Source organism: Tenebrio molitor, chromosome 9, assembly GCF_963966145.1.
Source record: "Tenebrio molitor chromosome 9, icTenMoli1.1, whole genome shotgun sequence".
Taxonomy (NCBI): domain Eukaryota; kingdom Metazoa; phylum Arthropoda; class Insecta; order Coleoptera; family Tenebrionidae; genus Tenebrio; species Tenebrio molitor.
In genome coordinates, this window is record NC_091054.1 from 19,443,299 (window position 1) to 19,460,556 (window position 17,258).

The window sequence follows — 17,258 nt, forward strand, 5'->3', positions numbered from 1 at the left end:
TCAAGTTGACCGCACGGGATTTGTGCGGTCGAATAGATGCTTAGAACTTTTTATTTCTTCGAAGTGATGTCTTATATAACAGCTTGACACGTTTGCTGCAGCTGGGGAGCTATTGTGGTCGAGTATTTTAATGTGTTGCTTTTTATAGTCGAGAAAGTGTAAGGATTTACTCTTTTTAATTATTGTATGATTCATATTTTCTATCCATTTGGAATTCGTATTCAAACCAAAAATTTTGTTGTTCTGTTCCTGTAAATCAGTCGGGTTTAGAAAGATCACACTAATACGTTCCTGATGAAACAGCTGCTCTAATATACTTGCAATTGAATTTTGAACCCCTATTAAAAAAAATTGATTGAACGATAAACAACTGTGGCGACATTTTGTGTTTATAATGTCGCCTTTAGCACCATTTTTTTTCCATTGGGCCTTAAAATATAAATTCATGTCCTCGAAACGATCAATAAATAAATATTGGAATTAATAGAATTGAAATATGTATGTATATAGATTTTCAATTCGTAGAGGTGATTTCTGAATGTCAAGCTTTTTCACTAAAGCCCGGTTGTATAAAGCGATGTCAAGTTCGTTGTTCAAGTTAACATAATGTCAAGCGATCTGATTGGGGGATATTTAACATTGAATTTGAAGCAGCCAATCAAATGGGCGGATAACCGACTTGACGCGCTCTTAGCTGACAGGATGTTAACTAAGCTTTATACAACCGGGCCTAAGGATGTTAACTTTTTTTTTTTATATGTAGTAGGTATATTTGAAAATTCAGTTATTAAGAACAATGTCTCATAATGTCTGTGGTCATATAGCAAAACTGAGATAAAAATTTGTAAATATGTTAAAGAATAAGAATAATGTACCAGTAATTTCTACTTCTCTTGTTGCCATATTGTTAGTACTTGAAGTACTTGAATAATATAAGTAAAGTCTACAAAAGTCAGTTTATTTTTTAACGTTGAATGGCCATCTTGCTAATAAAAAAAAGAAAAGAGTTCGAAGGGGAAGAGTAGATTAAAAATAAAGATGTTAAATATTAAAAAGGTCAAACAATGAAAGCTTGTCAAATAGAAATGCAAAGTAAAATCACGAAAGGAACGAGAATTTTATTAGAGGATGCGAAGCTTTAATAAAGAGTTGAGCGTAGGGCGGGAAAAAACAAATTATAGATGTTTTATTTCTAAATCAATATTTACTTGGTTTAATGGAAGGTTAACGTGGAGATTTAAAGTGTTATCTTGTCAGGTTAAGGATACATCCAAGGATTGTAGTAAGATATTTGCAAAATACTTTTGCAAATATTTTCCTTTTTTTGTAGTTTTCTTGAAGAAAATTGCAAGTCAGAATGGAACAAAAATTCTATTTGAGTTTCTGCATAACTGGGATTAGCCGTACAACGTTCGACCTAAGTACGACATTCTTTATCTGATCTTATGCGCCCCAACACGCTCCGGAAATCCTCAGAGGAAAAACTGTGCAGTCCAGGCCTTCCGTATTTCCGGGGCGTGTGTGGTAGAAAACTGCGCGGACTTGGCGGCTGTTCAGGCGGCCGGATAAGAATGAAAAAACGATTCTGAATAACTGTGCAGTGCCAAACTGCAGACCGACTGGAGTGTGTGTGGCGTCGCGTCAGTTCAGTTCGGTGGAGGCTGCCTTTCGGCCGGGATTTTCTGGAAGAGTTTGTCAAGATTTACGAGTCTAAACCATCCCTTTGGCAGGTTAAAAGTAAACTCTATCATGTGAAAAAGGAAGCTCCCTATATGAAAGTTTTTTTTTGTGGTAAAGATATCAAGTGTTTCTCGCTTGACATGTTAATTATTCCTTCTATAATGGTCCGAATAGGTTCGTTAAATCAAGAATTTTAATTTTAGCGTTAGCAAATTTCAAATTGAGGGAAACACCAAATTGATATTTACTGCTGAATGGACTTTTTTTTATCATTCTCAAATTTTTGTCAAATGTGTAATCAAAGGGCGAGAATTGCAAATTAGAAACTAAGTGCTAAATAACTAAAGTCGTTTACACTTGTAGTTAGAAAAATCTATGGCGGAGAGTTCATTGTGGCATTCCCGAAGGCCAGGACTGCACAGTTTCTCCTCAGAGAATTTCCGGATCGTGTATGGCGAAGGGGTGTTCAGGCCGAATCTGAAAATACGGAAGGCCAGGACTGCGCAGTTTTTCCTCTGAAGATTCCGGAGCGTGTATGGGGGACTTTAGATTGTTCTACATGACAAAGATAATGACGTTAGAGTTTTCTTGATTGATACTTGCATAGTCACATGGTCAAATAATAGCGATTAGCTTGCGTCTTGCCCCTGGAAACTGTCCGTTTTGCTACCTACATATTTAGAAAAATTTTGTAAATAGTTTAGGATCCAGTCGATTAGTGAAGGGACATTAGGTGGAGATGTGCAGCAACGCTATTTCGTTCGACCGTTCTGTGATTCGACCAGATCCATTTATTAGTAAATGAGAATGGTTGCTATTGGTTAGATATTTAGACCGCGCGAGTTTCTCTTCACTAATTGACTGGATTCTACAAGTACTACATACATGGTAGCGAAATCTACATTTAGTCTCTGTAAAAAAATCTTCCCTGTCAGAACGGGTAAAAAGTTTTAGCTACAAAGTTTAGGTCTCAAAACATTTGATAATTAATTTTCTCGATTTTTTTCGAGTACCAACTAATTTTTGATTAAGTTCATGAGACAGAGTAATGACTTGACAACTATATGATGTAACCCCCCGTTATGCTGAGTCACATCTTACCACTTCAAATTTGTAATGTTAAAGACACCAGAAGTAAACCTATCCCAACTTTTCGCGTGGACACATCGCTACCTTGTGGTTGTTCAACCCACTGTTTTTATGTACGACAGTAATAATTTCCATTCTCAACTATTAAGATTTCACTTTCGAAAGTGGTACTTTATAAACTCACAAGTAGTTATAGTCTTTCTAACTCACGTTGAGCCAGCAATAAAAATAAACTGCGTTCCCTCATTACCGCAAGTGCCATCATACTCTTAACTTTTAAATAAAGATGGATTTATACCGAAAAGAAGCCCGGCCTGTTGGGCCCGGTGTACCTGAAAACCATCGAGAAAGAGCAAGAAAAACATCTGTTATTTAAACCATAAATTCATCTTCATTGTAAAGCTAAGAGGAGGTGGCACTTGCGGTAATGAGGGTGCGCAGTTTATTTTTATTGCTGGCTCAACCTGAGTTAGAAAGACTATACGAGTACTATAAGGAAAACAAAGTAGTTTTTTTTAATTACTTTTTGGTTTTGCTGAGAACCTGATAATTCAAGCACAGCAACGGTAAAAGTACATAGTGTCTTTTTCCATGTTCAACAAAATTTTTTTGGTAAATTGCATTATCTAAGCCAACGGTAACTAATAGATAAGAACTTTTTTTGAAATTTTCCCTAACTCTGCGTCGCCTTTGTTGATGGCGTGAGTCTAAGGCCCGGTTTCTGGAAACAATTTTATCGGGCCAGTTAGTTAACTCTCCGATAAATACAAAAATCACGTAATGTGATTGGTTACTTTCTAGCGTTTCTATAGCAATGCTTGACTTAACCGGCCATTCCAGAAACCGAGCCTAAGTCAAGCATTTTAATAGCCAGCGTGGTCTCCGGATTTGTCTCCCCTGGAACATTCTTTGTGATACAATTTAGTAATTTCTTTGACATAAATTACCCATTAAAAGAACACTTCGCTTGTACAAACTGGTGAGGCTTAGGATCCCCCAAAATTTCTTTATTTCTGTTTAAAAATACTCATTGAAATGTTCTCAAACTGATAGAAGAAGCGTTGATACAATTCAAAACAGTAAAAATGGACAAATTGTAATGTTTGGATAATTTTGTATTTTGATCTTGAGTTTCTTATCAAACTAAAACCAGTAATCAATTATTATTTCCGCTTTTTATCCTTTTTTAGAAGTTTGAAATTTAATATTATTTTATTGGATTAGGTGTTGACTACTTTTTTAAAAGGCAAAAATGATTTATTGTAATGGTGCATTAACAAAATGAACGTTCACCCTAGTATCACCACTCTTGCAAAATAAATGCATCTAGCAACTATAATGCAGAGACCCACCCTTCCATCATTTCTCTTATCGTGACAGGTTATTTAAGAGAATGTCAAAAAGATGGATTTGTCTAAAACAGACATGTTACGTGGGTTGTTCTACCGTCTCTTTACATTTAATCTAAATCATCAGAGTATGGATATAAAATCGGTTTTTATTTTTTCAAATGTAATACATATGTATTTTAATAATAGTAATGAAAGTAGTAATTTTTAGTTACTTGGTTCTTAGTGTTATATGATCCTCACAGTCAATTATTTCGACCAGCATTATTCGACATACGAGCAATCATTTGGGCAGATATATCATGTACCACGTAAAATAATTTCGTTGATAGTATCGTTAATTTCGGAGCAGTGGAATTCCGCCTCCGGGTAATTACAGGGCTTCACCTGCACCACCTATTTAGCTGTCGAAAATTTTATCTCACCGTCACTAATATGTAGATCCAGATGTCCTTCCTCGCCTCTATTACTTACGGACACACTAAATTGCCAAATTGTTGCCATGCACTTGATTATTGTGATTAAGTCGCTTACCTTAAGGAGTTTTTCAAATATGGTACACCGCAGACGGTGGCTAATTATCGTCGAGAGGAAAATGTTAAGTTATTCATTACACGGCCTGATTGGCTCATTCACTTTGTTCAAATTTAAAGGTAGCAATTATATGGGTATTGCAGGTGAGCCGCGCTCTATGTCTCAGTTTTGGACATGGCAGATAATTATTATTGCGAGCACGTTTTCACTTGAGAAAAAAAAGCAGTTGCCGTTTCGACCGGCGATAAAGATCGGGCAAAAAAGCGGCATTAATGGTAAATTATTAGTTTGTAAGCCGCAAGTTTACCCTTACCTCATAATCGCCAGCGTGCTCTTTCGTAATTTATGTAGAGCCAAGGTTCTAACTATTAATATATACTGAATAATTAGCTGATTTGAATATTTTAAGGGGAAATATGCAATTAACTTCCATGTATGCAAATTAATGAGCTGTAATGCAAACATTGTATTTCAAAAGGAACAACGAGAAGATTCTTAATTTGTAAACCAGTTCAAACATTTTCAGCGAATTATTTAATTTGCTATTAATTATACGTTTCTCGTTCTACCAACGATATTGATCTGCTATGTCAGTTTTTCTAGACAGCAACAACTTGCATACGTACATACCTAACTATAAAATATTCCAGAGGAAGCATTTCTTACATGACTTAAATTTTTGTAAATGCGCAACATTTCATTGGCTCATTTCCTTTTGCAGATTCGCTTTTCTCCTCGACGGGCTACACCTTCGGAGCACCGACGCCTCCACCTGGCTCTCCGTACTCCCCCGTCCCGGTGACGCAGCTCGAACTGCTGGCGAAAGGTTTCAATTCGAACATCATCATTCAGCAGCCCGACTACCCCCTCAGCCCGAAGAGACTCCAAGTGCAGGAGAAGCGATGCGACGAGAAATGTTGCAGCTTGAAACCGCAGAAGACGTGCAATTGTCAAATCGGTTCGCCCGTCAAGAAATTCCCCGAAAATGCGACGGGCTGTTCTCGAACGAACCCCATCGAATGGTGCGGAGTCAACGTGAAGAAGGAACCGGGGGCGACGCCCTGTCAAGTCGCCGAGATAACGACGAGCGTCTCTCCAGTGGTCAAGTTGGAAGTGACGTCGCCGAGGAATGACGGACACCACCAGAACGTCGTGTCCAATTCCAACATCAATGGAAACAGTGAGTCTCACAATTTTACAAATACTAATTTGAAAAAAATGCTCCAGTCCGATACATTTTTTTTGAATTTTGAAGTTCGACGTTTTGTATTGATAACTTAAGTTTCCTGGAGTGAGGTAAAGAATCTTGCCAGAGATAGGAATGATGCGGGGAGAGCCACATTAAAATCATTCAATATAAACTTCATCCGCCCATTCAGAGGAATTCATGTTTGCAGTTGAAGTAGTCTTCGGCTGACAGAAGAATGTATAAAAGCGCATGTTCCGGCTTGTTCTTGCTGTATTTTAATATAAACCTCTTCTTTCTGTGAAGAATCTGGGCTTTGTAAAGAATTTTTATAGCGCCATAAGTTTTTCCTAATATGACTGCGTCCACTCACGATGAAATACTGTTTTTATTTTAATATTAACTGGGAATCGATTTTACAAAACAGTGGTGAGTTCAGTAAATTTAATGGGTCAGAGAAACTGCCTATAAATAATTTTCGAATATTTCTGTACCTGAGAGCATTTCCGCTCTAATTTACTAATTGAAACTTGGACACAACTGCAGATAATGAATTTTATTTTTAATTTGGACGATTATTGAAAGTGGCTACAAACTAAAAGCAGTCGCGAACAATAGCCATTCAATTAGTTTAAATAAGGCAATACGATTACTAAACTGAACCAACAGCATAATTACGAAAATATTCAACAGTCTTACGTATCTACACGTATTAGTTTTATCCACACGCATTTTCCAAGGCAGCCAAATTATTTTAATTGTGCCGTATCGTGATATATCATAAACAAATGTATCAGTCGGATACATAGATAGAGGGTTTTCAACGTATTATTATCGCCAAGCTTGGAATTAAGTTGATATTTAACCAAAAAATAATTGTTTGGGAGTCATTACGTGTTTCAAAATTAGTTTTTGATAAATACTCGTCGTGATCGAGATGTCGAGAAATTCGGAAGCAAGACCTGACCACTGGACTACTTCACTGTTTTGCCGGTGGCGCTTCGTGGATTTCGTACTGTCAAGACGAGGGGACCTGTCAGAATCGGTCAGAGAACCCTGTCAAACCTGTTATTCAAATATTTATGAAAATCGGTGGCAAGATTTGCAAGACTACAGGTCAGCGGCTAAGCAACAAACTAATAGAATTGCCAACTTACCTACTAAAATATTTTTGAAAATATATTTTTTCTTAAGCTACCGGGTGATTAAGAAGGACTGTTTAAGTTGGCAATACAATTAAGAAATTTTTTTTAATTCGGTTATTTATAACACTGCAACCGGATATGTTTTGTTGGCTTATTTGACAAATATCTGATGTAGGTATAGCATTAACAACGAGAAGCCATCAACAACCGAAAGTTACTCCTGTTATACGATTTAAAATACAATTCAGTGTTACCAACTTAAACAGTCCTTCTTGATCACCCCGTAGTTTGACACGCTGCTAAATTTTGTAGAAAATTTGTTAGAAAGTGAGAGAGACCCTCGATCAGGATCAATGAACGATCAGGATCATAGTCTGTCTTTGTCATTTTTACATAATTTTCTGTGAAATTTAGTATCGTGTCACACTAGCTTATTTACCCCAAAACTATTTGCGATTTTTTAATGTATCGTATTGTTGCTTTTCATGGATGAATTGTTTTTTCAAGGAGTTAATTTTTTTTTGCAAATTCAAGTGACCAAACAGTTCATTTAAATGTCGAAAAATCTTGTATTTTTTAATAAAAAAAATTTACGACCCAAAAACATTTTTTGCGTTAAAAATAATGTTTTTGCCGAAAAGTGCTTCATTGATGAATATTTGCTTTATTAGCTGAACTTTTATATTCCCTCTCGTAATAAAAAAGTTCAGTACACTCGGTTGTTCATCATCAATAGGTTACATATGCATAGAAATAATTTTAAAAATAAATATGTACTTTTTATATTTTTCCAATGTGTGTTGAGTATTTCGTTGGAAAAACAAGCTAAATGCGGCGAGTAAAACATAATGAAGCTACCACGTATTGGAAAAAAATGTAGTTTTAGTTTGCATTTACTTTCGTAGTGATGTGCCCATCAGTTAAATGTTGGAAGTTAATATTCAAAAATGATTTGACGTTGGAAACAATGGTAAATTCTGCCGATGGTCAGCGGGTCGTTTAATAAATAAATAAATTATGTTGATGGTCCTTTTTACAGCCACTTTATAGCCTGTTTGTTATAGTATCCGGCGTTCAAATGAAATCCTGGGCTGGGAAGGCGTGAATTGTTTTGATTTTTTTTTTTTAATGTAAATTGACAGTTGTTGTAATTAAAGCTGACCTTATAAACAAAAAAATCTGTCTGTTTTCTTTTTCTTTCTTTGCAATATTTGACATTTAAAATAGAATAACTAACGAAGCAAAAATATCAAGGGCACCCTTTGCTAAAAACAAACATATTCAATTATGTGCCGATTAAACATAAACAAATGTCATTCGTATCAAACGGCGGGAAATTCAAACTTTAGACTGTTCCAAATGGTTTACTTTTTTCAACGCTTACTCAGCTCAGATTTTCATTTGAACGCATGATATATCGTTTAAAGTAATTATTCAGATGTGAAAATTACTACATTTGAAAAAGTGAGACGAGTCCTATGTACTAGTCACAAGGTCTTCTGTATTTTCAAAAATTAGAACTCGCGCTCACGAGACTAAATCACTAGATTAATTTAACAAGGATTCTTCGTTTAAAGCGGAAACAATGTGAAACAATCTCGGAAGAACTTGTCAATGATGTAACAGCAAAAACATTGTAAACTTAAGGGCAATATTATTTTTGGAAGTTTCAAAGTAGAAATTGGAACAGAGAGTGGAATTAATAAACAAATAATATTTTGCTAGTAGTGGAAAGTTTTGTCGAATAACTCTAAAATTACAAGTTTGGTTAACATTAGCGAAATTATTAGAACAATTTGCATTACGGGCTGTAAACGTCACTTCACCGTCGAAAGTAATTTACATTTTGAGATTAATTTGTTTGTGGCTATTAGACAAATTACTAAAAGCTCACTTCGTTTAGATGTAACGGGCGTTAAAAAATATTTGTGGTCAATCAAGGCTGTTTTACATTTTTCTTCCTCTTTTAGTCGGAATACTTTGACATTTCTTTCAGATATTACCCCACTTTAATCATCATTTTACTGTACATTTTTAAGTATGTAATTTAAAGTGAATAACATCACAGCACGAACAAAATCATAAGAACTTTGTTGGTAAAATGAAGTCTTTTTCAAAATATAATTTACAACCTTGTTTATTCGCAAAATAAATGACGTTTATCATCTACGGTTTGACAGTTGATGATGCTATGCCACACGGAAACAAAAACAAACGTCAGTCACTTGACCACGAGTTTTTTTTGAACTCTCTTTATTTTTGTGTTAAATTCGTGTTCGGTCTTGACAAATCGGATGGGGTGGGTACATTTTGCAACGATTTGAACTGTCAACTTTTGCAGTTGGCAACATACCCGTGGGGATCGCCGTGGCGCGGCAAAGGTTCCATCAACAAGAAGTTGTCGGTTCTCCTTCGCTGCCACCCGCCGGACTTCTCACGACGGTCAATGCCGCAGCGCAGATCAAAGAAGTGGCGAGGATATCCGAAATTGGTAAGTCACTCCTTCGTGACCCCGGGTCGGACCAGCTCTTCGCGCGCCATCCAGTTTTTCGACTGCCGGAACGCAAAACCATCTCGGAATTGTTGCGGTTCACAATTTGACTCTGAATTTCCCTGTTGGCTGTCATTTATTTTGACGTTTGATGAGGCTACGTCAGCCACGAAAGTTCGCTTGATTCGATCATACTGTATAATTTAGACATAATTTAAAATAACGCTGATGTAATGCAATAAAAGCGTCGTGCATTTTGAGTCCGTTTTATGTTGTAATTATGTGCATTCAAGTTAGTAAGGACAGTTTAATGGTATCGTCGTAAAATTCAAATTAATTGAGTGATCGAACACGAAGACAATAAGGAATTTAGCGGATTTTCAAGGATGTTTCGTCCGTGTGCCGTACTTAACTGTGGTAGGCAAAGGTGCACTCGTTTAATAGAAAGGAAAACGATTATAGTTAAATACATACATTCGCAAATTTTTTTGGTCTTTTAAATCGGTACATTTTTTTTTTTTGACAAGTTTTGATTAATTAGTGTTCTAAAGTAGTGAATGCTGTTCTGGGTCTAATCACTGCGATCTAATAAGTTTTACGTAAGAAATATATCATAAAAAATTAAACTCGATTGGCTTTTACGTCCTGATTCCATTAAATAATCTTTATATCAGTCTATGAGTGAATAATTACACATGAAAATTTTACTGAATAAAAGAGTCATGAAATTAATTTAAAAATGGGGTTTGTATTTATGTATAACTTTAAGGTAAGTCAAAACTTCATTATGTAGTGTGTTGCATATGAAGTAGTCGGATATTTGCGTTATCTTTAGGATGAGACATTTTAATTTTTTGCTCAACCGTAAAATATCACGTGTTACACCTTTCAAGGTTCTTAACTGAATTGTTGTAAACCTGTAAACCCAGCTAACAGCGAGCTCACGAGTGGTGCCACTTTTTGACATTTTTCTTCGGTTTAGAGATACCTATACCGATAGAAATAATTTAAAAAAAAGTTATCCAGATTCCTGTATACATACCAGGGTGGTCCATTATTTCTAGTCTTCTCTGATGCAAAATCAAAAATTTAGAAAAATTGAAAAATTTACTCGCCAACACAGTCGTTTAAGACAGCGATACATTAGGTATAATGATGCAAAATGCAACTCTGCTTTCATGTCTTTGTGTCTTCATCTACAAAAATCTCGAAAATGAGCACCAAGAGGGTTTCTTTTAAGAATAAATAATAATTACTAGAGGGTAGTTCTGGAGAAAAGGTATATCATATTTTGACAGAGTGTTGTTACACGCTATCTAAATAATCTGTCAAAAACTGTATTAGAATTTCAAAAGACCGTTGTCATAGTTTTGGCCACTGAAGTGATTCTATTTTTTCGAAAGTGCTGCAGAATCTCGAGATTTCACTTCGCACTTCGCAGTTTGTCTTTGGATTAAAGCGAATTCAATCATCGTAACACTTCTCTGAAGAAAATATGTATCTATCTAGATTTGTTACAGAAATCAGTCCACAAATGTCATTTTGATTTTTAATTGAAGAAACATGTACCTACTCTTTTCAGTTTAATAACCTGAAGGAGTAAGACTTGCAATAATGGAAAACAATCAGTTTAAACATATTACACGAGGTCTGTTTTATTGTAGATCATTGATAATAATTGTCATTTTCTGCAACGTGTGCAATATTTTCAGTGCTTCCTTAATTTTCCATTTCCTTTCGACATTTTCCCACTCAATCGATCATCGCGGATTTTCGCGTTTTATCACGTCGTCGCAACACGTGAATTAATAATGGTGCAATAAATGGAGTCATCGACGGCTCTCGTTTGTGCTGACCGGTGCTGACGTCTACGCATTGATTCGTGGTCTTTACGTTAATTAAAATTACTTTGTGGCTTTGCACAACATTAAATATTAATTTCATGGTATTTAATTAAGTTTGTGTTGTACCGATCAAAATTACTCGATTATCAACGTGCTTTGTTTGTTTGTCGTTAGGTGGCTTTGAAACTCTGGTCTTGGTCTTTCAGCGTTCCTAACAAGGATCTGGTCTGGCCTGGACTGAATTTATATTAGATATAATCAGGCAACCTTTAAACCCACCACCTTTCGATTACATCAACACGTGATGATCATATCATCATACTCGTATATCATCACCTCGTGGCGGTGACTTGAGTCGCATTAACATGTAACCAAGACTGGGTCATGAAATTTGGAAAATGAGAAAATTGACTTCGAAATTTTTTAAGTACCTACGTAAAGGTCGGTCTAAACCTATGATGAAAAACAGAGTGGCATAAATCAAGTGCACCTGCTGCTAGGTAATAAGCTGTTTATGTAGATTGTTTGTTGGCGATTGTACCGTTTTGCTGGACGTAAATGTACAAATTGCGACTTAGCTGTCTGATTAATAAGGTGAAGCAAAATTATTTGTTGACATATCAATTAGTTAATTACCTCAAGTGTAACATTGCTAAAGAATTACACCTAAGACTTTTCCATCTCCTATTTTTATATGTACTTATTAGGTGTACACGTTATATATCTAGATAATTTTTTATCACTTCGGAGAACCGGACTAAAAATATCGTTTGAATCAAATAATGTATCAAACATTGTAAATTGTTGCAGTAGTGGCTATCTTTTATATAGTAGACCGATCAAATTGAGCGGAATAAAATTCTGCTGTTGAATTTTTAATATAAATCAATATTTAAAGTAATATTAATGTAGGTACTCTAAATCCTGTACCTACCTGGAAGAATAGATAAAATAAAATATTGGGTGATTCAAAATGATTGTGGATAAGTAATGCAACTATGTACGAAAATTTATGTGGCAACTGTGTGGGTAGGATAAAGTTGACATTTCTTTGACACTTCATAGTCGCGCAATTTTGAAAATTGTCAAATCAATGTGTAATGATAAAAAAAATCCAATGCACGCTTATGAAATGTCATACAAATGTCAACTATTTCGTGTTCGCTTCCCGAGATACATAACGTGAAAATTTGTATATAACTAAATATAGGTATAAAATTTTCAGTTTATACAGGGTGTTTTCGAAGTTGAGGTGCTCCTTGTAACAGGAGGTGCTATACCGGGTGTCCCATCACTTGTGTCCCGTAGGAAAATGGCTTTAAAACTAAATTATATTTATATGAAGGTATTATAGATGCATAAATACTGTTCACCGCCACAAAAGTTGGGTATTACTTTTTTGTTAAAATTAATTACCTAGGTGCAGCAGGCAAAAAACTATCATTTTAAAAATTAAACTTTGTTTGATGCAGTTCAAATTTAGTATATGTTATGAAATAGTTATAGAGAAATAAAATCCGTAATTAGAATTTAATTAAAATGTTTTGATGTAAAGATATTTGGTTAATTTAATTTGGGTCCTTCTACTTTATAAAAATTTATGGAAGACAAAGTTAAGTTTGTGGGTATTATTCTTGTCCGCAATTTATGGTACGAAGACCATTTAAGAGGGTTCCAGCGGTACCTGCCTGTGTTACGGCGTCAAATACACTACAACCCCTCATAAATCTTCGTCTGCAATAAATTTTCATAAAGTAGAACGGCCCAAATTAATTTAACCAAATATCTTTACATTAAAACATTTTAATTAAATTCTAATCACGGATTTTATTTCTCTATCATTTTTTCATAAAGTATACTAAATTTGAACTGCAGCGAACAAAATTTAATTTTTAAAGTGATAGTTTTTTGCCTGCTGCAACTAGGTAATTAATTTTAACAAAAAAGTAATACCCAATTTTTGTGGCGGTGAACAGTATTTATGCATCTATAATACCTTCATATAGATATAATTTAGTTTTAAAGTCATTTTCCTACGGGACACAAGTGATGGGACACCCGGTACATTAATTTCAGCCTAAATTGTCTTAGTGAAATGTTTGTATTAACGGAGATAATTTATTGCATATTTTTATAGTTTTCTAAAATTTTGAGTCGGGTCCTGTCTATTTCTTCGCTGTACTAGATTAATAAACTGACGTGGCCCAGGATCCAGGATGGTGTCTTTCCGAAAATCGCTCTCCGTACTCTCTGGACGCCGCAGCTACATTCTGATTGATTGCCCATACTTTAGCAACGTATCTGTGAGCTCGTTATTTTCGTAATGATAACCCATTCCGACTAATTAGATGACAACTCTGACAGTATTTTTGATTAACGTCCATGCTCATTTGATTTTTTTTTGTCAATTTTAGTTGCTAACAAATCAGCGCGGTTTCAAAAATTTCAAAAAAATTTACTTGTATCTTCATTGCCGTACCCATTTTACTAAGGTGATTTTGGCTAAAACTCTTTAGAACAACGCATACTATCACATGTTAAAAGAAACGCCTCAACTTCGAAAACACGCTGTATACTTAACTTAATATCTGTCACAGGTAACCTCAAAATTTACAATTAATTCACGTTTTTCAAAATGTTTGCCTAAACGAACACGAAAAACATTGTGTACACCTCGGCCAAAAAGTGCCTTTTGTCCTCGCCTGTTTTCAAGTCTCGGCTCCGCCTCGTCTAGAAAACCCAGACTCGGACGAACTTTTTTGGGCGTTAGTCCCATTTCGTTGAAACAATTTTATTCTGAATTTGTTTTAATTCACTTATCTTATGCATGACAAAGCTTACAAATCTAAATAAAGTACATTCAAAAAACATCTGTACTGTAAAAACCAAAATTGTAGTTGTTAGGTTGGTTAAATCACTAGTTATTTTAATACCTATTGCCCGATCGGTATCTACGATTTTTTGATTTTTCAAACTATTCATTTGTTTAAATTGACATTGTCAAATAAATTGCAAAATTATTTAAGTAAATTTTATAAAAAGGTTAAAATGGACAGTTCAAAACGAACTAGGGTGGTTCTAACTAAAGTCCATTCACATTGGATTTTCCTCTCAAGGTCAAATAATTTAATTTTTTGGCTCTAATTATGTTTTGGAAATAGTGACATGCAGCTAACCAACATAATGCGATTTAGCAATGCTCAATCCAACCTGTACGATGTTTACCTGCATGTCACTATTTACAAAACATAATTACAGAGCCAAAAAATTTAATTATTTGACCTTGAGAGGAAAATCCAACCTGAATGGACTTTAGAGTGGTTCTATTCGCGCGAGAGAAGAGGGCTATAACAAATTATTATACAGCGTGATTCAACAATGACGGAGTCTGTTGGCAATGAAACAATTGAAAAGTACTGGTGTTTTTGGTCTCGTAATTGGCACTGACAGGATTTTTTAACTTGAGACGACATTAAAAATATTTTTGGTTATGTCGATTATGTTTATACTATTACAAAAATAAACCTTTCGTGGTAAATTTCAAAATTGCCAAATTTCATTGATACCAACAGATTCAGTCATTCTTGATCACACCGTATCCATATAGCCATATCTTCAACAAAAAACGTTTCTGATTTTAACCCAACTATGTGGAGAAACAGAATCTTGCATTGTGAAAACCTAAAGCTGATTGGTTAAGTTTAAGTATGATGGGGGTATTGGACATGTTTCAGCCATAATATATCTTAGCGGAATCTGACTCAAATATGGAAAGTGATTTTCAGTTTTGGTTGTTTAGTTTGTTACCTGTTTTCAGTTTGTCGTGTGTCACCATCTGTTTTTCTTTGTGTTTGTTATAAACTTTATTAAATTGCTCCAGTTTTTTATTTGCTGCATTTCGCTTCAAGCGTTCAAAACATTTTTAGTTCAATTATTAAAAAGGAAAACATAACCTCAATATATTTTGTAACTAGATTTTGACGTGGGTACACTGTAGCGGAAAAAAAATATACCCATGTACAGTCAAAACAAGCATTTTATTTAAAATTTAATTTTGACAGTCCAGGAGTTTTTTGAATTTATATACATATACATTTTATACTCATAAAGTTTTATTCGTTTTTGTTTTGTTTTATTTTCCAGCATTCATAATTAGCTAAAAAACGCAATCTGATATTAATCTTAAGGATTTCGTGCGAGGAACTGGTAATAAAATTTTGATGTGTCAATTGTTGTTTTGGTGTGGTCGTTGCTGCTTTTTTTCTAACATGTCATTCACACGGCTATTCGCCCTCAACTCCAATACCATTAACAAAAAAGAGATGAGGGGCGGTTATAGAAAACTAAATATATTTCTGAAAACGTGCGGCGTAACTCAATAATTGCCAGTCATCCTTGTAAAACTGTCATATTTGTTGGAAGTTGTGACGTGAATTTTATTTTTTATAAATTTTTAACTCGAGGACAAAATATTCGTGACAATCCTCTTTTTGAAATAGGAATGAAGAAAACTGCGACTGGGTTTACCGTACGCAACCTTGACTGTTGCAGTTTCGGCAAACCTTTCCTCTCATCGTCTCGGTAAAATTGAAGCTACGCCATACGTTTTCAGAAGTTTTGTTTTCCATATTCACCAATGTTCTCTTTTTTTTTTGTTGATCACATTGTGTATTTTAACAACACTCCATAAATAACGAACGATCATTTAAAAAATAAATCGAGTTTGCTTTGGAGCCTATGCTATAGCATGAGTTGCGATAGGTAACACGCCGACTCGATTTATTTTTTAATTGATCGCACCGTACTTCACTCTTTTTTACCTATTTCAAATGGAAATTCGTGTTCTCAGGAACCGTAAAGTTTCAGCATGTGCAAAATAATAATCAAATAATCTTTGGTCTACAGATAAATTATAAACTTTCATTCGGCATCCTACGTGGTTTCTCTAGGTTTAAATCAGGGAATTATGAGGGGCAAAAGGTAACACGTGTTCCTACTTTTCTAAACCAGTTTTAATTGACGGATATGTTGGGTCAAACCCAAACCTGCAACGTGCAGGTATATTCATTCTTTACCAAATTATTCCGCACAGCAGAGATTCTCAAACTACGTCCCGAAGAGGTGTCATAACTTTTAAAATTTATTCATTGTCAGATACTTTTATAGCTCCCAGTGGTGTTCGCGTGGCGACTCTTAAAAACAGTGTTGAACGAAGATGTTCAGAATCAGTTTAAACTGAGGTGCTTGCAATTCTAGTTTCAGATTAATCTCGTGTGTATTTTCAATTTTGTCGTTCAGCGAAGAGCTAATTACGGCTTCCCTAAACTTCTTATTTATTTTGTGTTAAACATATGTGTGTACTATACAGGGTGATTCTGAAATAAGTTTAGAAAAAAAAACTGGTAATAGGTGATGATGAAAAGAAGTCATAGACAAAAAAAAATCTTATAGAAGTTTTTTCATTTTCGAGGTACAGATGAGTGAAAATTTGGGCAAAATTGCTAGTACGCTGCTGAGTGAGTTAAAGGTGATTATTTGATTATCCCGTTAGTTTAGCAACAACAATTAATTTTTTGTTCGACACTGTCAAAATTTGAGAATTTTCTCCTATGTGAACGGATTTTGATAAATGTCACAACTTGTCAAAACGAAACGTCAAGCTAATTTTAAAGGTTTTAAGCGATTTGGAGCCTTTAAGGGGCTCGTCGAACAAAAAAACGTTGTATTCAACTCGTTCGTGTGTAAATTGGGCCTCGTTTCACTCGCGTTCTAAAATGGCCCACGCGTGCCAAAAAAGACCCAATTTACACACAAACTCGTCAAATAAACTACTATTAACTTATAATCAAAGTTAAAAGGTGCCCATCAGTCGTAAACGTGACATTACTTACTCCTTTCGATAATTTCCATAGAAACATTTACAAAGCAGTGTGCTCGCAT

The 17,258-nt window shown here is 34.9% G+C and overlaps 1 protein-coding gene and 1 long non-coding RNA gene across 6 annotated transcripts in view; one reads left to right on the forward strand and one right to left on the reverse strand.

The window, feature by feature from the left end:
- wge (winged eye) overlaps nt 1-17,258 on the forward strand; it is a 129,188-nt gene that overhangs the window by 83,645 nt on the left and 28,285 nt on the right. For 4 of the 5 annotated variants that reach the window (XM_069058909.1, XM_069058908.1, XM_069058911.1 and 1 more), the window contains exons 4-5: nt 5,374-5,832; nt 9,325-9,474. In XM_069058909.1, the coding sequence (XP_068915010.1) occupies nt 5,374-5,832; nt 9,325-9,474 (609 nt within the window). The remainder of the gene's footprint in view (nt 1-5,373; nt 5,833-9,324; nt 9,475-17,258) is intronic. The other variant, XM_069058910.1, reaches the window with a different exon arrangement.
- Nucleotides 10,203-10,814, reverse strand: LOC138138821 (uncharacterized). Its single transcript, XR_011162114.1, has 3 exons — nt 10,731-10,814; nt 10,517-10,670; nt 10,203-10,462 (listed from the first exon to the last, which is right to left on the reverse strand). It is a non-coding gene; the product is annotated as an uncharacterized lncRNA (long non-coding RNA).